This window comes from Populus trichocarpa, chromosome 14 (assembly GCF_000002775.5).
Source record: "Populus trichocarpa isolate Nisqually-1 chromosome 14, P.trichocarpa_v4.1, whole genome shotgun sequence".
Classification (NCBI taxonomy): Eukaryota; Viridiplantae; Streptophyta; class Magnoliopsida; order Malpighiales; family Salicaceae; genus Populus; species Populus trichocarpa.
This window is the reverse complement of record NC_037298.2, coordinates 13,117,060-13,143,603: the sequence shown is the minus strand read 5'-3', so window position 1 is coordinate 13,143,603 and position 26,544 is coordinate 13,117,060. Positions and strand designations below refer to the sequence as shown.

Genomic DNA, 26,544 nt, shown 5'->3' with positions numbered 1-26,544 from the left:
ATATAACTCATATTTAGTCTTAAAAATAGTTTTTTATTCATCTCTTTCTTTCATTCTAATTTGATGATATCGATCTTTCAAATTAATTTTCACAAAGATAAATGAACCATGCAATTTATCTAACATGTCATCTGGCCTAGGAATTAGATCTCTATACTTTATCGTAATATTGTTGATAACTCGGTAATCCACACACACCCTTTAAGACACATCCCTTTTCAGCACAAGAAGCACTGGTACCACACATGGACTCATGCTTTCTCTCAAGTACTCCTTAAACATCAACTCCTCAACTTGCCGTTGAAGCTCCTTTATCTTCTATGGATTACTTGTATAGGTTAGTCGGTTAGGAATTACAACTCCAAGTACAAGATCAATTTGATGTTTTATTTCTCTTACTGGTGGTAAATCATTAAGAAATCATCGAGGAATACATCTTCATATAATTGTAACAAAGAAACAACAACGCTAGGAAGAGAATAACCAAGATCGTTAGCGGTAAAACATGTCTCTTTATATAAAAAGTATAAATATAAGCTCCTTAGTATAAAAGGTACTCTTGATATCACTCTTTTTTGCATAAAAACTCTTATGCCTATTTATTTTTCCCTCAAAACTCTCATTTCCTTTCTTTTCACATAGCCCCTCTCTCTTGTCTATCCTTTTACTACTCTTTTTTTCTTTTTCATTCCTCTCGTCCAATTTTTATTTTTCTCTCCTCTCACTATTCTTGGCCAATTGTTTTTTTTTACTTCCCTAAGTTGAATCTCTCTTTTCTCTCGTCTCGACCTTATTCTCTCCTTTTAATTTTAATTATTCTTCATACATTTGTCTTCAGGTTGACGATACAAGGGTGATGGATTTTCCCATCTTTTATAAATAAATAGTTATTCTTGAACTTATTATGAATAACCTTCCAATCAAATTTCCATAACCTACCTAATAGTATATGACCCATATGCATAGAAAAAAAATCACACAATATATCATCATTATACCTTCTAATTGGAAAAGAAATTAAAACTTGTTTATTCACATTTATTTCCTTATATTCATTAAACCAATGCAGCTTATATAGTGTACGGTGTTTTGTAGTAGGAAAATTTAACTTTTATATAGGAGTATTACTAGTTATATTAACATAAATTCATTTATTTGTAATTATTCTACATACCTTATTACTGATGTGACATCTTATATGAGAAATATTCTCTCTTCACTGCTCCAAATCATCCTTCAATGCACGCCTAACCACAAGTGACTCACCCTCAACCATATACTCTACATCATCATCACTATCATCCTCAAGTGGTGACATCTTCTCATAATTATCGTCATTTTCAATTTCAACCTCTCTATTATCACACAAAATCATCACTCTTTTATTTGGACCTTGTGATGTTATATCACTTACTCCCAAACAATAAAAACATTTAAGATAATGATTATGAGGTGGTCGAGAATTATATTTACCTTAAATATTGGTAGGGAACTATTTCTTAACCTTAGTTGTCTCAGTTTTACTACTCACATTCAGCTTAGTTTGGGCATTCTCATCATTCTTCTAATTCAGCCTCCATGATGAAAAAGAACCTAAATTTTAAACTTGTCGTGAACTACCTTTTCTTTTGAGTTATCACTCTACCTTTGTATCCATATGCACCATGTCTTCTAAGTTCATATAGTGTTGTAACTCCACACCATTCGTTATCCCATGGTTCAAACCATTCAAGAATCTAGCCATGGTAGCTTCTTTATTCTCATTTACATTCACTTAAATCATAGCTACATCTATCTCTTTATGGTGGTCCTCTACACTTTTAGAACCTCGAGTTAAGCTTTTCAGTTTCTAATACAAATCCTAATAATACTAACTAGGAACAAATCGCCTCCTTATTATCACCTTCATCTAGTCCCAAGTATTAATATGCCTATCATGATTCCGTCTCTTACTCAAAACAAGTTGTTCCCACAAAATAATCAATAAATTCAATCACAACTAATTTTACCTTTTTATAATCCAAGTAGTTGTGATAATAAAAAATAAACTCCATTTTCTTTTCTCAATCTAAGTAAGTTTCTAAATCATTCCTCCCTTGAAAAACAAGAATCTTCATATTAATACTCTCGAGATTTCTATCCAAATTATCAAAAAACCTATTATCTCTCCTAAATCCTTTATAGCTAGAATCCCTAAAATGTCAAAACCTCATATCACCGAAAGTACCATGTTGCCAAATTCTACCTCTTTGGCCGAATAAAGCTTGATCGAATTCATCTAAATCACTATCCTTATTCTCATCAACAAACTCATCTATAAGTGTGGTAGCATATTTTTCTGGCCTTCTGGCATTAAGAACCATTTGGGATGGTCTCTTTTGTGAACTAGCAATCATGACATTATGTCTATCCATTCAATCCTTTACCTCACCAAACAACACATTCATCATCTCAAATTATTTTTGCATGGCTTGCAATACAAAATAAGTGTTCTCCTTCCCCTTCTTATGTGATGATTCAACTTTAGAAGACATCTTTAAATATGAAAAAAATGCTAGTAAATAATCCTCACGCACTCCCTTAATGTTTACTCTCAAAGATGTGTCACTCTACTAGTGTTTCGCTTGTAATTTGGCGTCTCACACTTTTTCCCTTTTACCCCTATTAGCTCCCCTCTTCAACTTTTAAAGGAATTGAACAAAAGCAATAAAAAAATTTAGATTATAATGTTCAACCAAAGGATTCAAAAAGACATAACAATTAAGAAAAATGATAACGAAACTAGGAATAAGAAAAACTCAACAAACAAACCTAAATTCAATAACAATCTGAATTTAATTTAGAATCAATCCAAACAAACTGATTGCTAATTGAAAAGAACTTAAGAACTCAAAATCAATATAGTTTCAATCAACTTGACATTTTCAATTCAAACTGATCTCAAATCCACAATCCTAACAATAAACTAATTTTCACAACTATGATTTGTGATTTCTTTTTTCTTTCCTCTTTTCTTTCTTTTTATAAATTTCACTAGAAAATAAATAACATATAACTTTTCTCTTTTTATATATATATTAGCAGAATACTAGTTTGATAGATAAATTTGTTTTTTCAATGAAACCGCAAGCTAGAAAAATTAGGATAAAGTCGAAGTCATGAACACAAAGAAACTAGAAATTAGGGTAAAGATGAATCAAGAACACAAAGAAACTAGGAATTAAAGTGAAGCCAAAATCAAGAACACAAAGAAAACTAGGAATTATGGTAAAGCTGAAATCAAGAACACCAACAAAACTATAGTTTGATAATTTTTAGAGAAAACTGAACTTAACAACAAAAACAATACTCAAAACATGAATAAAACTGAGTTTAAAGATAGATAGATGAAACTTGATTTTAAAAGTCAAGCTCTGATACTAACTGAAGCAAACTCAAAAGGTGATAACTCTAAAACCAACAATCAAAATTTAACCCTATAGAAAACATGGCCTTTAAAATCTTCTGATAAAATTTTAGCTCGATCCAATGGTCTAATTGAAAGCTATAACCATTAAAATAAAGTTGTGTAACCAAGCTCTGGTACAAGTTAAGCAGCTCCATCTCTTGCTTAGATCACATTGATCAAGGCTTGATTCTTCTTTGAACTCAACTTCATACTTGACCATCTTAAAAGAAATTCTTGAAGCTTGTTTAGCCTGAATCAGTCTATTGAATATCTATTTGATCCCCTTGGCTCATGCTCTTGTAATTGGTTGAATTGCTACCTGCAATGAATCTTGTAGTGTTGTTTGTTGATTCTTATCATTTACATTTGTTGGCGTATGGAAGCCTTGGTCAATTTTATTAAACATATGCTTTAAATTTTGAATTCAAAATCAGAATTTTTCTTGCTATGTTTAAGATAATTGTCTTTTTATATCAAAAACAATTTTGACCTGACCCATGGCGAAGCGAAAAGTGACTAGTTTATACTATTAGTTTATGGACAACCATAGTTAAAGAGTAATTAGTGTGATGCCTTTAAATTAACATTTGTACATTGAATCCTACCTATTCTATTTAAAAGTCTTAACTTGAATGGGTTCTAATTTGCTCCTAACTATTGTGAATAAATATTTTATTTAAGAAACCTTCTCATAGACTATGAATTATCCTGAAAACAGGCGCCTCAATTTACATCTCACAAGAAGTCATTTTTTTAGTAGGAGGATGATCATAAATATAAAAATGGTCAAAGCTGTGGCAAATTTAGGAGGATGATCGCTTTTAACCATGGCATCATCCTAAGCTTCCTTTCTTCTATTAGTCTTGCTATTTCCCTTGACATGTCATTAAACAATGACGAACCTTTACAAAATACCTGACATATGTAGATGGCTAGTTAGACATCAACTAGACTATAGTTATTTATACGTGGCATGCATATATAATAGTTAATATCTCCAACGAATTAAGGGGAATATATACATAGATATAGGTAAAACTTAACAAGGCAAATCCATTGTTGTGAAGTGTAATATCAATCGTGGTGTATTTATTACGATACATGGCAAGGAAGACCTTCAAGTATGGAATCACGTCTATAATAACAGAAATGCCACCACTTTGTTTTAAAAAAAAATTATTTGGTTAGAATTAATTTAAACAAACTAAACTATTTGATAAACATCAAGAAATAAATATAAACATTTTAAATCTTACATACCATGCATCAATATTAAGTTTTGATATTATACTCATAGATATTAGTTCAAATTTAAAAACATAAACAATACTTGACCAAATAACAAACATAAATATACTTGTCAAATAACAAACATTGATTTTCTTATCCTAGTTAAACTATCTTAGCATCCAGACTTATAATAGCATTGTTTCACAAGATTTTGAACCTAAATTTTTCTCACGTTAGTAATTTTTGTCATAAATGCTTTTACCAAAATTTTATTTTAAACCAAATGATCAAAAACATTATCAAGAGTGATCTCATCAAAACCATCAATTTTCATCACTTTTGCATATAGCTTCTTAACATCAAGTTGATTTTTGCTTAAGCTTTGAAGTGCTAATGTTACCTTTCCAACCTTTTTAGACAACTTTTCAACACCATCATCTTTATAGGTATGGTTTCTCTTCCTATGTTAACCTTTTTTGTGTATTAAAGGAAGATGCCTCTTTTCTTTATATAATTTTTCATTTTCACTATCATTTTCAATTGAAGCAGATTGCACTTTGGTGTTCTCTTCAAAGTTGATGTCAGTATATGATTTGACATAATTCTAATAACCATGTCTTTCTCAAACTAATAAGATTTCAAGATCCACATTACAATCACAACTCAAAAATCCAAACTAAGAGGAAAAAGAAAATAAAACATAAAAAGATTTTACTAATAACAGAAAAGGAAAAAGAAAAGGCGAGAGAGAGAGAGAGAGAGAGAGAAAGAGATTGATTTATGAAAGGTGGAACTTTAGGGTATGAGGTTATTTTCTGTTAAAAAAATGAAAGTTTTTTTCAAAACTAAGAAGAGGAAAACATTTTCCTTAAAGAAAGGCTTATTTTTTCCTTTGATTGGAAACCACTTTTCATTGACTAACATTTCTAAAGTTTGAAAAGTAGTTTCTAGAAAAGAGTATTAAATGAAAAAAACAAGGCACAAGTGTTAAATCTTTGAATCTCAAGTAGATCCTAACTTGTTCAAATATAAAGTAAGCATAAGACTCAATATAGGTTTCGTTTTACAATTACAACAATTGATTTTGTTGCATTGTTAAATAGTAAGGCCAAGGTAGTAGTGTAGCTTGAGGTTAATATGAGTACTACAAATATCCATACCATTACTGACATGTGTATCAACTAACATGGAACATTTAGCATGTATAATCATAGGCCATAATGATATGTCCAAATCTAAGAAGAAGTATGAATGAGTCAAACAAGTTTGCTGATAAATATTATCATAACTTTTAATCCGATTGTTGGACCAAGCTAAAATTTATGAGTGCTTCTATAAGATCGATTCTATAAGGATTTAGCTTACTGTAACCAACTAAGGTCATTTTCATGTCCAAATTAGGTTTAGGAGTTTCTATTTTGGAATTTTTATTTTATTTTACTTTTATTATGTAATTTAGGAATCTTAATGCTACTTGGATTCTAATTTATATATTTAATTTAGGAATCTTAATACTAGTTGGATCTATATTAGCTATCTTACTTTCAGTAAAGATTTTTTCTCCTATAAGAACTAGAATTCAGGTATAGGACTAGTATAAATAGATTGCCTAACTTATTTTTAGAACAATTAAGAATTATTGACATTTAATATTTATAAAATCAGAGTTTTCTCTAAAGTTTAGTTATAATTTTAGAGTTTATAAAACCTTGGTTTCTTTCTTTCTATTATATGATATGGATATGGTATCAAAGTTGGTTGACATGTTCAATAGAAAAAAAATATTAAGGCTTTTTAAAATGTTATGGTGACTCAAAATGTAGTATAAAGAACCTTATTACAAAGATTTGAATGGTTAAGGTGTTCAGTAGCAAACATAATTAAGTGTTGTATCAATTGCTAGGGAAAGGTGAAAACAATGATAGTGATGAGGAAAAGAATGTGTCTAGAAACTTATCTCAGGGCAGACTAGACCCCAAACATGTTCCTACATTTCCATATAGATAACTTGTCTATTTGAAGGAATTTGATGAAAATGAAATTGACAGAGGCTATAAAATTATGTTGATTATAATACGCATGGGCCTAAAAGAAGTTATCATGAGATGAAAGAATTATGTTTAAAAATTGATGTCCCTAGCTTTATTAGAGATAGAAAGATAGAGGAATTTTTTTATTAGATTGCTAAATTTGATAAACTTATAAAATACATGAATATCTTAGAGTAAAGGATGGCAAGATTATTCATAAACAGGTTGAAAGGTAGAGCTTCTTTTCGGTGGAGAAAAATTCATTATGATTTGATCACATAAGGTAGGTCACTTATTATGTCTTGGTTTTATATGAGAAAATTATTGAGAGATAGTTTGTTCTCTTAGATAATGAGTATATAAAAAATAAAGGTCAAATCATCTTATAAGAAAATAGTTGATTGAAGAAATGGTCTCAAAGTAGTTACCTCAAAGCTAACTAAAACGAAAAATTCATATAGTTTTTTCAAGTCCAAAAATGAAAAGGTAAGAGATAGATAAGGTGAGAGATATATTTGTTTTCTTAGATAACGAGCATAAAAAATAAAAGCCAGATCATCTTATAAGGAACTAGTTGATTGAAGAAATGACCCCAAAGTAGTTAACTCAAAGTCAACTAAAATTGAAGATGCATGTATTGTTTTCAAGTCTAAAAAAAAAGTAACTAATGTAGATTTCTTTCATACTAAAATTAGCATGCTTGATGTAGGTGAGGATTTGGGTCAAATTAGGAAAGAGAAGACATACATGATATTTCTAAAGTTCATGAGAATATTAAAGAAACTTTGAATATTTCACATACACATCAATAAATTAAGAAGTAATTATGACTTTTATTTCTAATGTTGATTCAATAAATTATAAAATTAAGAAAAAGTCAATAATTGAATGCCTTTTTTTTTAAGAAAAGATTTCAAAATGACTGATATAGATAATATAAAATTTAATGATACAAATAAACTTGATGAAACAAGTTTTTATGTATTTAAGTTGTTTATATTGCTATATTCAATATTTTTTTCTTTTGACATGGTTGAGTTCAATTTCTAACAGATAATTAAAGAAAAAGTTTTTTTAAAGTAAAAAAGCTTGACATGAAACATCTATGACACAAATGGAAATGATAAAAACAGACAGCATAAATAAGCAACACAAAATTTGGCTAAATAAAAGTGTCATAACCTAATTTTGGGCATTTTATTTTATAAAAAATAATAATAAAAATACAAAAATAATAATATAAAAGAAAGAAGGTTGAAAAATAAAGAACAAATGTAGAAAATGGTTGGCAAGAACATGTTGGAGAGAGATCTAAATGCATAAATGAGAGATAGAGGGACCAAACTGGATCTTTGACAATATTGAAAACTCAATTTCACTCTTGAAGGACCTAAATGTGAAAGAAAATCCAAATTCAAGGCTAACATAAATAAATATTAAATGAATTTGCATAAAAATTAAGTTTGAGGACTTAATTAGATTTTTAATAGGCTGATTTCATTTAATCATGAACCTAATTAAATTTGGAAGCCTAATTGATGAAAAATTAATTTTGGTGGGTCAAATTAATTTAATTAAGAACTTAATTGATGAAAAATTAAGTTTGAAAGCCTAATTTGGGCTTAATTGAGAAGAAAAAATTAGAACTTTGGAGAACCAAATTTAATTTTTACAAGCTTAATCGAGTGAAATCCTGAGTGAAATTATAGGAAAATCAAAGTTTAGGGGTCAATTAAGGGCTAAACTAAATAAATTCAGGACCAAAGAACCTTTCTACAAAAGGCACACAACATTGGGGACTGTATCAAACTTTTTCAGGGACTAAATTGAAGAAAATCAAAGATTAAGGCTTAATTGGGGCTAAATTGAACAAATTAGAAACTAAAAACTACTTTGAAAAAGGCGTCAGACTTGAAAGGTCTCACTTGATGTTTAGCAGGAGCCTAGTTGCATAAAATTAATCGATTTTGTCTCTATTAAGAACATTTGAGCTTAAATTAAAAGACTAAAGACTAAATTGGAGATTGTCTAATCCTAATTATTAAATCCCTAATTTTAACGGTTTAAGGAAAACAACGTTGTTTTGGTCAGGGTTCTCCCATTTTGGCTGATCGTGACCACTCTTCTAGGCAACAATCATGGCAACTCTGGCCACCACTAGACAAACAGAAACCATCATTCGATACAGAAGCTCCCCCTTTACAAGGTTAAGTCATTTTTCACAATGTTTGTACCTCACCTGCCACATGGAAGCCTTCAACATCTTGTCCTAATACAGCCTTATCTGGTTCAGTAAAATTCGACAGTGTTACACCCAACTTTGAATCAACGGTGGGAAGGCTACAGGCCACTAAATCAAGCATGGTTTGATCCTAGTTGAAGACTAGAATCCCTTCTACAAGATCTATGGCTTGGTTGGCTTCATTAACCTCTTATTTGCCACATTAATTCATGAAAGGATCACCTCTAATCAACCATTTTTTTTGCCAAGTTTCAATTATAAAGTTCCCAACTTTTTCTAGAAGTTCCAAGAGTTTGATAGAAGTCCAAGAAGAGGGAAAAGAGAAGAAGAAAAAGAGGAGAGGAGAGTGGTCCCCTAACAAATCAGAGGTAAAATGGGAAAGAATCCTTTATGATCTAGTTTTTGAAAACCACCTTCAGACTCACAAATGGTTTCCTATTTTGAAGCTTGAAATAGGAACTAGAGAGATGAAAAAGCCATGAAAAAAAGAAGAAACATTAAGAGAAAATCAATCAAACGATAAGAAAAAAACGAAAAAAAAAAAAGAGAAGAGGATATTGTGAAGAAGGAGATCAAAAGGTACTTGGAAGGGGCTACTAGAATTTGTTCAAATCAAGCAAAAGAGGCAAAAACTAGTTGCAATCGTCTATTGATGGTATATTACTCAACTTGATGGAGAGGTAGAACTCATTGAGAATACCTTTCCCTTTTATATTTTAAGATCCGATTCAGTCATTTAAGTGTTGTTCATTATGTTTTTGAATTGATTCAACCATGTTTTAAGTTGTTTTTACATATATGTTCAAGATGCTTTGAATGCAAGTTGTAATATAATTATTTGTTCTTATTGTTAATCTGGTGTTTTATGATGTTTAATAGATGATTAATAATATGCTTTTGATGTTCAAATTCTTGTTCTTGATGCATAGAAAGCATATGTTATGGTTTGATTATTATAGGCAAAAATGGGACATATATCACTGGTTGGCCATTTAGGTGTTTTTATTTGGTTTTGGAAGTTCATACAGGTTACTTTGATGTTTTTAAATGATGAATGAGCTTTTAGATTGACAAAAACAGTATATATGCATGTTTGTATATTGACAGTAGGTTATAGGCTTTGAATCCTATGTATTTTAAGGTTTACAAGTTTATTGATTTGACCTGAAAACTAAACCAAAACTAAAACTAAAAATTAAAATGAATCAAACTTTAAAAAAAAAACACAAAAACACAAGAATCTTTGACAATAAACAGATTAAATGTGGAAAAAATCTAGAACATGAAGAACATCCAACGTAAACCCAGCAACGTGGATCCCAAATCAGACCGGATACAATCAAAACAAAGACACAAATATGTTGGAAATCATGCAAAGATCCCTAATCCAGCATTCATTCACTTTGATTATCAAACAATCAACATGATTTTTTTAAAATGGATTTCGGTTCAAAACCAAAATTCTAGGATTAAAACCCCCCAAAAAATTGTTATTGATGCAAACAAAACCCTAAATTATTTACTAGTCAAGTTCCTAAATTGTTTAGTGCAAAGAATTGAATAAAAAATGGTCCTGATCATAAGGTTGAGGTAATGTTCTTCCTAAGAACACTGTCTTAGAACCCAGAAAAATACCCAGATATACTCAGCACTGTCAAACCCCAAAAATGGCCTTCTAGACCTCTAAACACACTGCTTTTGATCCTCACAAACCACATTATCAATACCAAGCATCATTAAATCTAAACTAACAAATAACTTCAAATCATCAATAACATTCATGAAATTCCAAAGTTTAAAACTACCAAATCTAAATAGCAAACATATTCATGCTATTTAGATTCAAAACTTGACATTTTTAACTTCTATATGCCAAAACATACTTGTATAAACCATAACTTGCATTAAAAACATCAAATTGATCAACATGTTTCTAAAATCCTTAACCCTGCAAACAAAAGCAACTTACTGTTTTATTACAAAATAGATTCAAACACCAATCAAAATACCTTAAATACATCATTAACATGGTATTGGGCTACAGACATGGAATCAAATAAGCATCAAAACCAAGAACCATGCTTTTAGTGCAAGCCTCACTAACACATTATTGACTAAAACTAAAAAAAAAAAATATCATAAAGAAAGCTTGATCAATCTAAAACATGTTTAAAACAAGAACAAAAATAAAACAAACTCTGCCAAAAAATACCAGATTATTCTAGCACCAAAATCAAATAAAAAATGCGAGATGAGCTCAAACAACATCAAAAGAGGTTTAAACATTAAGAAAGCATGAATAAGCAATCACATGGACTCCACCCTTGAACTTTTACATGGTTATACCTTTTCTAAGTTTGCTATCTATGGACTACTATTTTCCTTCTCTTCTCTTTTCTTATTTCCTTTTCATTATCTTTTCCTTCTAAAGCTTGTTAGACCTTTCATTTTAGGCTCTCGAACCTTCATACCAGGGTCGTTTTACAGTGTGTTTCTCTATGTTTTTCCTTTCATCTACCTTAATTTTCAGGGGGTATTTATACGATTTGCTAAAGTAAAAAAGAAAAAGGGTTAGGGTTTTTTTTGTGTTGTGTGGGTAAGTGTGAGATGGAGAGAGTTTTTTTTTATTTTTCTTTTAGTTTTGCTTCTTTTTTTTTTTTGTAATAGCCTCTCTCTAAAATTCTCCCCCCTTTTTGTGTGTGAGATTCCCTCACTATTTATAGGTAAAATAATTTGTCTTTTTCCTCCCAATTGATTGATCCCCAAGCAAATTTGGTGACCAAGTAACCCAAAACCCAAAAGCATTTTGGCTTTTTTTTTTCCGGACTTTTAGTCCCGTTGTCCAAATATTTTGTTTTATTATTTTTTTAAAAAAAGCAATGTCAACATCGACTCAATGAGAAAAATAAATTAATGATTTTAAAATGAGTGCATTAAAAACTAAACGTGTTAAAAGTAAATTTTTAAATTTTTAATTCTCTTTAAAAGATGTTGAAAATGCTAAAAACAACACAAATACATTAAAAATATATATTTTGGGGTTTTTCCTATATTTGGAGTTTTTCAAGAAAGTAAGAAAAATAGGGTTAAAATAAGGTTATGACAAAGTTGAGTTCAAAAGAGGATCAAACCTTTATCAATGTGATCCAAGCAAATGATAAGGCTACTTAATATGTATTATAGCTTGGCAACACAACTTTATATTAATGGTCATAACTTTCCATTTAAGCATTGGATCAGGTTGAAATTTTTACAGAAGATTTTAAAGGTCTTGTTTCCTATAGAGTTAAAATTTTATAGTAATCAGACATTGGGAAGGGTTTTGATAACGCCTAGAAGTTATAATGCATATTGGGATTTTAGTTATACAAGACTTGGGCTTTGTTATTTTACCCATACTTTTTAGTTATTTGGGTTTAACTTTCAACTCATAGTTAATTAAGATTTATTTTTATTTAAGTAAAACATATAAAGACCTTTTCATTCTTGGGGTGTGAAGACATATTGGTTTTTGAATAAAAATTGTGTGAGCAGTCTAGCTTTTGATTCTTCATTAAACTTTTCAGAACTTATCAAAAAGATCACCTTTATGGCATACTAGCCATATACCTTTGGTTCTTGATTCAACTAATCAATATGGTAGGGTTTTATAATCTAATTTTGGCTTTTTTAGGTAAGTATTGATTGTGGATTCTTAAATTTTATACAAATTAAAGATGGAAAAATTTAAATTACCAATGTCTGAGTGAATTAAATCAAGTTTACTATTTTTTTTAATTGTTTGAAAAGAAGGTTTTGTGAATTTTTATTGTATACAAACCTCACACTGATGATTTTTCTCAAAAATCATACTTGGTAATAATTCAAGATTAATAAATATTTGTATAGAACTATAATTCACGTATCTTATTTGACATGTCACATATAACAAGACTTAAGCAAGTAAGAAGAAGAAGCGTTATTCTTATTATTAACTTCATCTTTAGTTATAATAGTCATTACATTTATTTTAAAGAGGTCATTATAAAGATTTGAAAACAATTCAAGAATTACATTAATAATAAATGTAAGGAAATGAGAGTTGAAGTCATCATTTTGAAGTTGAGGATAGAATAAGACAATAAGTTATTTGGAAGAAGAGCCAACTCTCCTAGCATGACTTTTATGGCAAATATCATTGAATAAGCTGCAAAGTCCTAGAATAAAAACTAAAAGAAAAAGCTTGTCATAAAGGAGAAGAGAATTGCTAAAAAGTTCAATAACAAATGTTTTATCTATAAAAAGATTGAACACCCAACTAAGGATTATAAAAATAGGTCTCAACAAAGGAACCCTAAAGAGGGATTGATTGTTCACCGACGTCAATGACTTCATAAACAAAGTTTCAAAATTGATAATGGTGCAACAAGACATGTGTGTGTTGAGAAGAAGATTTTTTCACTTATAAAAAGTGGATGGTGAACACTTGTACATGAGAAATTCATCAATCTCTAAGGTACTAGGCATTGAGAAGGTCATACTGAAGATGACATTCGAAAAGCTTCTCACCTTAAACAATGTGCTTCATATTGTTGACATTAGGAAAAACTTATTGTGATTAGTTCTCAATAATTATAGTCACTCAAAAAGACTCACTCAGAACCATAACTTCAACATGAATATCATACAAGATAAGATAAAACTCTTAAAATTAGCTTATAACAGTTGTAGAATCAACCATCTAAAAATCTAAAAATCTATCGATTATGAACCTTTTCATGCCAACTTGGCTTTAAAATTTAACGTTTTATGTTAAAGAAACAATTATTCACGCTAAAGAAGAAGATTATTCAGACTTTTTATTCATTAGTTCTAAAGATAATTCTTTATGGGCCAAAGAATTATTTTATAACAAACTCAAACTCAAGCCTAGTCCAAGGGGCCATGCTTAAAATTGAAAGCCACCTTGTTTAGGTTTATTTATGATTTTTCAACTTCTCGCTCCATAAACGATAAGAAAATATTGTTTTTATTTATTTATCTACTTTGCTTAGTCTGATTTATGACTCTTCAACTTCATAATATATATATTATAAGAAAATCTTCTAATTATTCATTGTGGATAAATGATTTTAGATTTCACTAGAACATGTTAAGTAAGGATTTTTTAGATCAATTTTATTAATTCAAAATTTATTTTAATTACATTAATGTTTCATGTTAGAGAATTTTTATTAGAAAATAATTCTCAAAACCTTAAAAGTGATCGGATTCCACTTTTAATTTGACATTAAAAATGTCCATGGTTCTAACAAGCAGTATTTAGTTTGTCATGTAAGTTGGTTTGCTTATTAGAGGTACGTCCTTTGATATAGACTCTAAGGTGCTTAACGTAGCAATTTTCTATACATTTTTGCTCGCAGTGCTAAAATTAGTGGATCCATAAGATATCCCTACTCGATTTCAATATGGACATTCTCAACTCAGACTTGGTCTGGTTGTCCTTTTTCCCCCGTTAAAATCGTTAAGAGAGAGGGACTTAATTTCAATTAACTAGTAAGTTGGCCTAGAACCAAAAACAGAGAGAAGTATGGGCATGAAAAGCCCTTAGCATCTAAGAAAACTTTTTTCACAACTGCATGCTGCTACTCTGAACTTAATTTGGAAGCCTGTTGCTGTTGATTTTGGTATCGGGAACCGTTAGTTTTTGGGAGCACTGCTCTACTCTTATGAATTTCCATGCTCTTTTGTGGCTAATCTACTGGTTTTGCTTCTATTTTTATATCATGATGACGATAATAAAAGCTTCCTGTATGTTGTGTCTTCATTGCTTCCTACTCATGAATTTTTCTCCCTCTAAAAAAAAAAAAAACAAGAGGAGAAGAAAAGAAAATATCGCATAAAAAATGTTTTCTTAAAAGCTTGAAGGGCATGAGTGTGAGATTTAGTCTCAGGTGCACGAATCTGAATCATAAAAAATTCTGATTATTTTAGTTTTTGGGGGGATTTCCAATGAAGATTAGAGGACAAAAAGACTGAAAAAATGTGAATTTTATTAAAAATGGCGTGTGTTACAATTACTGATAGAAAGGATGAGGATTGTTGCTTCTAAAGCAGGAAACTTTTAGCCCTTTTTATTCTAATAATCTGGATCTTCCCACGTGATTTAGGCAAAGATTATCACGCAATGCATGTTAGATGCATATATTTTAAAAGATTATTAGACTATTTTAAAGCTAAAAATCCATTTCTATGTTCCCTTTTCTAATAGAACTTTTGCAGACCCAAGTAACTTATTAAAAAACAAAAAAAAGTCTTTTCTGACTGCATCTACACTCTTGTTTTTTCTTCTGCTGCTTGTCATGTAAAACAGTACTAGACCCTTGTACTTTTTCACAAGCTCATTGCATGAAGATGAAGATGAACATGTCAACTTCCGTAAGCCTCCCAGCTCCCTTGTAGCTTTAATATGTTGTTTTCAGTTTTCACTAGAATAATAATGAGGGTGGTGTGAATGAGCTTGATTTCTGTATGAGGAGATGTGAATTAGTAATCTTGGAAATAAGTTTGATTTTTATGTTGGGTTTCTTTCTGTAGTCTTTTGAGTTTTTGTGTGACTTTGTTTGTAGTTTTATCAACGACACTGCCGAAAATACACAAGACCTGGTTGAATTTGAGTTTCCACACATATTTACTTTCTTACTTGCTTCTTTGCTCTCAGATCGAGTCTAAGAACCATAGATTATGTCTTCGCCGAGTTCTCCCTTTATTATGCCTACTTTCAGCAGGTTTTTTTATTGGGAGTGTACTTTTGTTCGCAGATTATAATCAGGTACATACATATTCACTTCAGTCACTCACATTTGATTCAACAGTTTCACTAATACATGTATCAGTGTCATTGAATCCTGTAAATGGCAAACACTGAGGTTTTTTTATTTTTTGACAGAAGATTTCAGGATGGACATCAGTGAATGTTGTTTTATGGGACACGAGACCGAAGACTTGCGAGGTTTGTCGATCCAAATTCCGGTCCCTTTTCCTATTGTGTAATGATTAACTCTATTAATTTCCTGTGTGTGTACATTTAGACTGAAAAGAGGCCTAAAGGAACTGAGACACTACCTAAAGGTATTGTGTCTCCAATGTCCGACATGGAAATGCGATCGTTATGGGGCGACGACAAAAAGGTGCATAATCTCATATCACCAGTTACATTTAAGAGTTTAAATTTCTTCTGTATAGATAGGATTTTGTCCTGCACCAGAAAAATGACCACCTGGTGCTGTCGAGCTTACACATGCATGAACCAAACTTGTTTATGAGACACCATATGCATATTCTGTTTTGATTTGGATAAAAATAGATAATCTGACATGGTATATCATTTGCAATCTTGGGCACAGAAAACAAAGAAACCAAAACATGTGCTGGCCATGGCAGTTGGAATAAAGCAAAAACTAAGCGTCAAGAAAATTATCCAGAAGGTTTGTACACCCTGCTTAATTTCATTCTTCGTCATTGCCTCTTTCGTCTCTACAAATGCTGATCTGTCTCTCTGTTGATTTGTTACAGTTTCCATCAACTGATTTTGTTCTGATGCTTTTCCATTATGATGGCATCATAGATGAATGGAGAGATATGGAATGGCATCATCGTGCTATACATGTATCTGCCATAAATCAAACTAAGTGGTAACAAGCTATATCTTTTAGGAATTAAGATACATTCTACACCTGGCTTTATATATGTTCATTCAATTCTCGATGATGGTACAAATTTTGCCATATTTACGTGAGTTAGGTGGTTTGCAAAGCGATTCTTACACCCGGATATTGTTTCGGAGTATGACTACATCTTCCTGTGGGATGAAGACCTTGGAGTTGACGATTTTCATGCTGGAAGGTATCGACATATGTATTACCTTTGTTTTAGTTGTCCCTTCGGTATCTACTCCCTCTGTAGTTGCCAAATTAATCCCTTTTTCCTCTGCTACTAATATAAAGTAGAAGCAACTACAATGTCCTATCCTCAACATATTGCAATCTTGGAGTTGGACCAAGGCTAGCAAATCTCACTGTTCTAAAACAACATTAAAGACAGATTTTATATGTGGAAAACTTAATAGATGGTGTATTACTCTTGGTAATCATCCAGTAAACTAATGTTCCGTCTTCAATTACTGAAATACAGATATCTTTCGATCATTAAAGAAGAAGGGCTTGACATATCACAGCCGGCACTTGATCCAGAAAGTTCAGAGGTGCATCATCATCTTACGACGAGAAAAAATGGATCAAGAATACACAGGTTTAACTTTTTTCTGCAAGAAAGTTTGCTTTTGGATTTGTTCAAACAACAACAACAACAACAACAAAAGAGAAAACTTTCTTTTGGAGGCTTTATTATCGTTCTTCTTTTGACATCAAATTCGTGTCTTCCTTGTCAGACTTGCTGTCGATGATAGCTAGATTTTGATGGGAGTAATGTTCTTTATCATTTTTTTTTTTAATTTTAGTTCAAATAATGTGTTAACAGGAAGGTGTTCAGGATAATTGGTCAGACAAGGTGTGATGAAAACAGCACAAGGCCTCCATGCACAGGGTAGAAATTCTGCATTCATTACTTCCTAATTTGGTAGTTTCTTGTTCTCGGGCGTGTCCCCTCTACCTTTTCTTTCAGGTTGAGTCTCTCATGTGCTGTGAAAAGAAATAAGAATGTTGTTACTGCAGATTTGTAGAAATGATGGCTCCGGTTTTCTCAAAAGCTTCCTGGCGTTGCACATGGCATATGATTCAGGTCTGGCATCTTTATAAAACTTAATCTTTGGATGATTATTACAAAAGAAATTTAAACATTTTCTCTTATTGTTGTAATGCTTCATATAATTTCTTGCATTGATCTAACAACTGTGTCCTTACTCCTTTTCTTTCATATTTTTGTCAGAATGACTTGGTTCATGGGTGGGGCTTAGATTTTCAGCTCGGTTACTGCGCACAGGCAACTAACCTCTTCTAAAATTACATATGCCTTTATTTGGAAGAAAAAAAATGAAAAATATATCTACGTTGTTTAAAAAATTCCTTATCTCTTATCAGGGTGATCGAACCAAAAGCATTGGGATTGTTGACTCCGAGTACATAGTTCATTATGGTCTTCCTACACTAGGAGGCTCTGCATCAGAAAAGGTTAGACATAGTTAATTTGTACTGCAATTAGCTCACTCAGCAAAGCACTTGGCACTCCTTTTCAGTTCTGCCAGTATGCTAAAAGAGCTCAGCAGTTTATCGATCCTATCTTCTATTGATGATATGCTCCTTGATGCCATATCTCATAGATTGTTTTTTGCCAGAGGCAAACAAAACTATCAGCCTCATCTATATCACATTTTTTCCATCCATCATCTATAGCTTGAGTTTTCATTATAAGTCCAGTGTTATAATTAATGATGATTGAATTTGCAGGCGCAATCATCGTCCGATCAATCTGCTGGCAGACTTTCGGTAAGCTCCGGTTCCTGAAGCGTAGAAACCTTTCCCTGTCAGTTTCCCGCTGGTGGATGGCTCAGTAAGAAGCCAAAACTGTGATAATATCATCATCAAAAGCAGAAAGATGCCCTTTATTGGATTTGTTAAGTATTTTACATGGTCCTGTTCATCATTCCACAAACTGTCTTTTGCAGGTAAAAAAATGGTCATTTGTCGAGCTAGAGAGGTTCAAAAATAGATGGAAGAAGGCTGTTAAGGATGATGAATGTTGGACTGATACGTATCGATAATAACTGACGCAGATGAAATACTAGAGCTTTATTTTGTGACATTGAACTCGTTTAAGTGAGGGAGGAGAACAAAACTGTGTTCTGCAATATACAACACTTACCAGATAGTACCAGGTTCTTATGAATGTGTAGCTGTGAATAAAGCTTGAGATCGTAGTCTATGCTGTCGATTCTTTTAAATGATGAAAGCAACAATTCCTTTAGAAATGGATTGCGATTGAAGAAAAATATGTATTCTTGAAGAAGATTAAAAGGTAGTATCATTAAATTTGATAAACAAATGTTTTGATATATATATTTGATACATGCTACAAATAGGAGCGTTTAACTCTGAAAAGATAGCATATCCAGACTCTGATTGAGTGATGCTCCTCCTGCATGTCTCTATCCTGAATCTTAGCTGAAAATGTAACATAACGTGCAAAAGACTAGCTTTTTACCTCAAAGAAATTGCATAAATTCTTTGAACATTCAACTACCAGTCAGATGATTGTAGGACAGAATCAAATTCTGCTCCTTCTGCCTAGGATTCCAGAGATGATTCCTCCAAGTTCTTCACCACAATCCTCCTGTACATGATGACCAGCCTTCAAAATGCAAAAAAAGTTAGTGTTAGAAGCATAACTAAAGAAAGTGGATAAGAACGCAAGGAAAGAGAGGTCAGAACCCAGGCCAAATGAATCAATCACAAAGCAATTTGGGTAGCAGAAAGGGTTAAAAACAATACAGAAGCAGGAAGGTATTCCTCATAAATATGAACCAAGTGATAAATAAAGAATAACATTGAAGACATTATTTGAGAATGGCTAGTAAACATTAATATTCGGGAGCAATTAGCTGAGGAGTAAGTACCACAGAATAGTCAATTCTACTCCTCTTAAACCCCAATAAGCAGAAGCAAAGAAAAAAAAAATGAGTAGCTAAACAGATATTGATGAAACCTCACACAAGAAAAATGGAAGAAGAGCAGCTATACGGCAATGTTCTCTACATGTCTTCCGGTTTTTTAACAAAACAACAAATTGCAAATTACTAGTCCAGGAAAAGAAAAAAGATGGCAGAGAAGGCACTTTATATCAATAATGATTGATGAGAAAGCATTTGTAAATCAAAATTGTGGATGCAAAAGTAAACGGTACAAAATATGCCGCTGCTTCCTCTCCTAAGAGAAATGAATTTTGAGCTTTTCCAGAGAAGAGAAGAGTTTCTACCATTGGAAGCTCGATTAGTTTATGTTTGGAATTCTTCAAGAAGTCTTCAACTCCATCATAGCTCAACCAACGATCTCTCTGGCCCCAACACACTGTGGTTCTAACTTTCCAATTTTCATCCAAGAGTGTTTTCCTTGTTTCTTCCACATAGGCCTATGATGTAAAGAAAGAAGAACTCTAAGATGAATAGGACAAGCATTAACATGTGATAAACTTATTTCACAACAACAATCTGTAAGTTAGTTTGCTTTCAGGTTTCCACAAACTCCAGGAGCCCTTTACCAAGATAAAACGTTTATGGCACAAAATGTAATAGAATCAACTTGTTCCAAATCTACAACTAAAAATATTAGTAGAGGCCGGTTGTAACCTCAAACACATGCCTTAAATTGTTTCCTGACAAAGAAATTCCCTGAGCTAAAATCTTGCAGGGTGAACAGAAGAAAATTTTTTGACAAGATAATCTTTTTTTTTTTTTTCATCTAAGACCATCAAGTAAATGGTATGTATGTTATCTTAAGAATGTGCACATTTAACACTGATGTCAAAACCCTTGACTCTTCGTGAAGATGATAACATGTGAGCATGCAGTGCATTTTTAGCCCGGGAATCATGCAAGAATTGTCATGTGGAATAAATCAGGTTAAGATACAGACCAGCTCATGTCGTTTAACCTAAACTACAGAAATACAGACAAATAAAGTCATTCGGTTGGATTAATTCAAGCCTTTTTCTTGGTTGAGATGAGACTGATACTGCTAATGATATTATGTTCTCTTTCTTTTTCTTGAAAAAACTAAAGAAAATTCAGAAAAGCACAGGTGAGTAGTAGAAGAAAGAACACTGATGAGATTGACTGCTCGAAGAAGCAGCAGATGCATAGATAGACGCCAGAGGTAATGGCAAAGTGCTGACTCGATTGAAGTGGGCCTTGAGACTCAAAAAGGAAAGAGTCAAAGTGTATTTTAACAAGCTCTTAGATGATGAGGAAAATGGAGATCTTATATATATATTGAACTTACCTTTAGATCCTTCTTCATGGCCTTACTAATCACGTTCAATGCAAACCCTGCAGACCCAGATGTGAGATAAGGTCTTCTATATACCATTGCATCATCTTCTTTCATTTTATAGGGTCCAGAGCTGGTCAAGGTTTTGTCACTGGCCCTTAAAGGATCCTATTTCGGCACAGGTGTGAAGTCATTAGTTGTCGGCCAATAGATGGACAAGCTCACAAAGATAGAAATAGAAATAGAAGCACAAGCCTCATGTCATCGGCAGGAACATAAAATGAATCTTTTTACCTGGCAAAAGATTTCACCCAGTAAGAAGGTGCTGAAAATGGACAAGGCTGATGGAAGATTGGCATGTGTGGCAGTTAGCTTATAAACCAAGAAAAACAGCACGTTTCAGTTATTATCCTCAAATAAATATCCAAGAAAACAGTATAATTTTTTTTTCATGATTATAATGATAGATATACATTGGAAGACACCGAGCCTTGCATACTTTCCGTTTTCAAGTGAAAAAACAAATATGTGTCACCATAGAGCAGGGAAGTTAGCTGTAGATGGAAAGAGAACATGGGAAATGTGGGTAATAGCTGGGAAAGGAGAAGAGCATGTAATAAGGAGGCGTGAGGGATGAGTAATAAGATTTGTGAAATTGCAGACATCTACAGAGTCTTTCTTCCTTTCATTTCTTCTATTCTCTCTTCATTTCTTGAATTTCTTCTGCATGTTATGGTCCAACCATAACAATATGCTTCTTGACTGGAAAATTTGAATAGAGAAAAATGAAGGTAAGTCGGTACTGAAACTAAGGAAGTCACCGCTTAGCTGATAAAGTTTCTTGGCATCATGCCAAGACTTGGAATCAAATCCTGTTCACATCAAGAATTTGGAGGGAGTGGGATGGTTTATGTTATGGAGGCCGGGTTACTCTTGCATACTGCTGCTCTAAAATGGTTTTTTACTGTATAGATAAGGCTGCACTTGTTGTGTGGGTCAATTGTCGAATCCAAAAGGAGAAAAGATTACTATTTTAAAAACGTCAAGGAAAATTTCACTGTATGGCGTTTAGTTATGTACTTGGTTGATCTTAAAAGTTCTAGGATGACGAAAATGATACATGAAGTGATGAACAGAAAGCGAGAACTAAATGGTGAGGTTTAAGAAACACGTACTGGGGGATTGAGGAGTATTAGATCATTGAGCTTTCCCTGAAGATTGCTAGCATATTTGACAGCAATTGGTGAAAAGTATCCCTGAGAAGTACATCAAAAGTTAGAAGTTCTTCAGTTGCATATCACATGATGAATAGATTTAACCTGCGCATCAATGCTTGTGGATGGAAAGTAGGAAAACATACCTGCACAACAAGCGATACCTTCTCAGTGGCAATTTCATTGATTAAGGACTCCAAGGATGCTACAAATTCTGCGAAGTCATAACAAAAAAAAATACTATATGAACATCGTTTCCTCTATATGATATCATGATACGTCTTCTTTCTCCTAAAATACCCATTGGAGCATGAAACAATGGCAGAAGACCTAATCTTTAACCCTTCCACCCTGCCACTGTTAAGGCTGATAAGGTAAATACAACTAAATACCATCCATAGTGTAGTCAAATCCGTATCTGGGTTGAGGCTTGTCTGAAAATCCAAATCCTGTAGAAGAAGTGAAGTCAAAACTGCAATCAATTCTAGCCTAAAGCTGATTACAGAGTAAATTCACAAAAAGCAGGTCACTTCAGGCAAATTAACATGTAATTAAAAAGATCTTCATGAAAGCGATTACAAGTGAAATCAACCGTTGAAGTTGAAGAATACTTTTCTAACCACTATTGTAACTGTGATCCACGTGGTTAAGACATTAAGAAAGCTCTGTGTATTGTCTATAAACTATTTCAAGCTTCATTGCCACACTCATGCATTTAATTTCCGATAATTTGACTGAAGCTTCCATACTTTGTCGTAAAATCAACACTATAATCTGAAAACAAACAATTCACAGTACAAGAATTACGATCTTACCTAACCAATCAAAAGCAATAGCATGATAGTTTTTGGACAGAGTGGGAAGAACTTTGCGGTATGAATATGCCTGTGACAGAATATATTAAGACTATGCATCAAACTCTTCTATAAGTCAAAAAAACGACAATGACAGACATGCATATCAAGGACAATATGCTAGTGAATGGGGTTTGAAATCAGATGAAAAGAACATGGACATCAGCTAGCTATATATAAAATAATTCTAAAAATCATGTAGCTTCACATAGATTTCTACTATGAACAAATGCAGATATTTAACCAGCATCAAACACCATTAACTGAACTGTTCTATATCAAATTTGAGCATGGTTTAGGAACGTGAGCATTATGAGATCTTTCTTGATGGTTTGATGACTGCTATTCAATAAATATACAAGAGGAAAGAAAAACGAAAGAGAAGAAAATACACATTGAATTACATGGCATAAGTTATAGAATGATAAATATAACAATCCAAAACATTATGATATGGCTGAATTTTCAGCGAAAATCACAAATTCAGCCATGCTTGACTGAGTTTTGGTCATAAAACATTCTGTGAGAGACATCTAAATGTCGTCCCAAAAATGGCAGTGCCTTTAGTTTTTAGACCAAGGCATTGTACTAAACACCTACAGGCACTTAGCTGCTGCTAAGCCAAACTGAAATATCACGATTCACTATCACAAGTTCATCCAAGAGATTGTATGAAAAATCACAAGTCCTCTAAGTGAGAGTGTGGAGAGAGAACAAGTATGCATGTTGCATAAAGATAATTGAATTCCCAATACCAGCCCTTGAAGAAAGAGCTCACCTGTGAAGGGAAACCATGAATTAAGATAACAGTAGGATTATCAGCATTTCCGCTTTCCACGCAAAACCATCTATTGCACAAAATCATATATAGAGAGAGCATGTTTCAATCGGTAAGCCCTGCAAATAATCCAATCTCAATTTCTTGATATTATATAGCTCAGCCTACAAAAAAAAGCCCTATAAAAAAACCAAACTAGTATAACTGTTACGAACATAGTTCGAGATTTTTAACACCTGAAAAGATCATTTGAGGCCTGAGAAGCAGCACCCATTTTAAGTCCAAATATAGGATCTTTCGCCTTATCTCCAGAGCCAGAAACAGGATGAGCTTTCACCTGCAAAAGAGAACCCTCTATGATCAAACAACATTTCCCTTTTTTTCTTGCCAGGCAATAGACATTGTGAATATAATATCTACACGATACAAAAATACAGCAGCATAAAATATATAAAAAAAAATTGAGGACACCAAAACATACAATCTTTCCTTGCTTAAACCATTCATCGGACGGGCTAGGCCCGTCTGAATATTTCCCTGATACAAAAACACACGACTTATCAATGTCTTATCAAGTTCATAATTTTTATGTTTATAAGGAAAAAGGCAAGAATAGGAGGGCACCTCCAGAGAAAGAAAACCCATCTCCAGCAGAAACAGGAGCATCTATCAGATAATCCTGCTTTTAATTCAAGGGAGAAAAGGAATTACTTGTACATGACAACCAAATTATTCAAAAGAAAAAAAAAAGTAAAAAGAAGCATACATCTTGGCCTTTGGATGAGCAGGTGAGATTGAGTGGTTTTCTTGGTGTTTTGAAGGGTGTGCAAAGAAAAGGTGCTGCAGTAGGAGAGTGAAGAGGGAGATGGAAATGATGGGGGTAAAGAGACAAAGGGATTTGTGGTTGAAGAATTGCCATTGTTGATTGAGTTATGCTTATGCAAGTGCAAGCAGAAGAAAAGCGACCGTTAATGGCACGTAAGTAGGAGTAGGTGGACTTCTTCCCAAAAAGAAAATATAAAGTTTCAGTGAGAAGATAGGTATTCTCTGGCTCTCATATTTTTTTTGGTTGAAACAATAACATCACATGCATGATACTAAAATTCCCAAAAAAAAGGAGTCAGAGTTATTGATTATCACTCTTCAAATTCAATTCTAATCACTCACCAGTATGTATGTGTTGTTATAATTAGTTACTTTTACTGCTCAAGTTGATGTGATTTTTCAGTATTTCTCACTTAGTCATACGAGGTTTTAATAACTTCAAGTTATAGTAAATGCTTGCTCTTTTCTTTCTCCTGGGTTTGTTTAGGTTTCTGCTTGGTATATTAATGCTCAAGTTATAAATATTTTTCGCCATTCTTGTCACGACCCGAATCTCGGATCTAATAACCAGCAATACAAGAGTGGTGTCATAAAAACATTTCATTTATGCTAAGTCTCATAATATACATATCAAAAATAATTTATTTAATAATTTCACAGTGTTTCATAATCTTTCAATAAATAATATTCTTCAAACAATAAAATCAAATGATACTTCAAAACTTCTTATCATGAAATAGAACAAAAACAAATATTCATAATACTTATTATATTGTCAAATTCTGAACTTAAATAAAATAGTATAATAGTGGAGTGTCAAAGACATTAAATTAAAAACTAAAAGAAAAGCTTTGTGGAAGCAAACAAAGCATACCAACAAACAAAGTAGCAGGAACTCTCAATCAAATATCGACCTGCTAATGGAAGCTAAAAACCTGAAATAATATTAAAATGAAAGCGCAAGTTCAACCAATTCAGTGAGGAAATATCATTTAATACACATTTTAGATATTAATAATTTGTAAGTCGTACATATCTTGATATAAATATACACACTAAGCATATTAACATAAGGTAGTGAAATATATGTCAGAGATCAGATAACACCAGTATGTGACCAGATGACACTCAAAGATGACTACTGTAGAAGGTCGTCACAGGATGGTGCCTTTCTCACCAGTTAGGTATACAAAATAATATATGCACATAGATTAACTACGTTATATTAGTATGGAGTTACAGACAAGTCATATATCAAGACATAATAGATATTTGTATAATTATCAAAGCAAACGAACATCATATCAAATAGAATTTAATTCAACAGAATGCGAGTGTAAATTCAAGAATAAATAAGTACTCAGATAATAAAGCAACATATATAAACATTCAAGAACTTATCAATTGTACTCATCATATAATTAACATACATATATTATTTATATTACATGCATATTAAAAATTTTCTTATTCACCTAGAAAACAAAAACAAAAGACAAGAGGATGCGAAACCAGAGACTACTGAAAATCGTTTGGAGAAACGTCAGTGGAACCTATAATGGATACGGAAAACACTAAAAAACAACTCAAAGCAAAGTAACATAAAAGATTAAAACTCTAAATTTAGAGATCAAGATGTAATTATGAAGCTGAGCTGATTCATATGATCGATCTCGAACATAACTCAAATTGATCAAACCTAACAGACTCAATTAACCCCTATTCTTTGGTCAACTAGTTGACCGCTACCATAAGCCAATCGATTAGATAGTTTAGACCACCTAGTCGGTTGGTTAATCAGGATTTCTAGAATTTTAATTTGTCAGTCCTCAAATCTACAGATTTTATAAAAACACAATATGTTCTTCAAAGCCTGAAATTCTAGATATCTAATTAATTTATTTTAAGTCAACTAACACCCTAAAATATTCATCCAAGCCCTTAA

At 32.2% G+C, this 26,544-nt stretch overlaps 2 protein-coding genes across 5 annotated transcripts; one reads left to right on the top strand and one right to left on the bottom strand.

Annotated features, from left to right (window-relative positions):
• The first annotated feature begins 15,236 nt into the window (after positions 1-15,236).
• Positions 15,237-18,988, top strand: LOC18105377 (uncharacterized). Of its 2 annotated transcripts, none has more exons than XM_052446712.1 (13): positions 15,237-15,367; positions 15,651-15,761; positions 15,882-15,941; positions 16,021-16,119; positions 16,336-16,416; positions 16,505-16,623; positions 16,733-16,834; positions 17,123-17,239; positions 17,468-17,533; positions 17,662-17,728; positions 17,876-18,117; positions 18,394-18,432; positions 18,612-18,988. In XM_052446712.1, exons 1-11 carry the CDS (start codon positions 15,338-15,340, stop codon positions 17,945-17,947), a joined length of 924 nt encoding a protein of 307 aa, XP_052302672.1. In that variant the 5' UTR covers positions 15,237-15,337; the 3' UTR covers positions 17,948-18,117; positions 18,394-18,432; positions 18,612-18,988. The 2 variants fall into 2 exon arrangements, with proteins under 2 accessions (XP_052302672.1, XP_052302671.1); XM_052446711.1 differs by having other exon boundaries at positions 15,879-15,941.
• LOC7469371 (uncharacterized) lies at positions 18,925-24,871 on the bottom strand. Of its 3 annotated transcripts, none has more exons than XM_024584603.2 (13): positions 24,541-24,868; positions 24,399-24,456; positions 24,256-24,311; positions 24,011-24,111; positions 23,775-23,844; positions 22,958-23,027; positions 22,535-22,591; positions 22,289-22,356; positions 22,104-22,184; positions 21,223-21,300; positions 20,941-21,096; positions 19,919-20,071; positions 18,925-19,294 (listed from the first exon to the last, which is right to left on the bottom strand). In XM_024584603.2, the coding sequence occupies exons 1-13, from the start codon at positions 24,691-24,693 to the stop codon at positions 19,211-19,213; spliced, it is 1,185 nt and encodes a 394-aa protein (XP_024440371.1). In that variant the 5' UTR covers positions 24,694-24,868; the 3' UTR covers positions 18,925-19,210. The 3 variants fall into 3 exon arrangements, with proteins under 3 accessions (XP_024440371.1, XP_002320563.2, XP_052302670.1); XM_002320527.4 differs by having other exon boundaries at positions 24,399-24,453; XM_052446710.1 differs by having other exon boundaries at positions 24,011-24,311; positions 24,399-24,453; positions 24,541-24,871.
• Between the last annotated feature and the right edge of the window lie 1,673 nt (positions 24,872-26,544).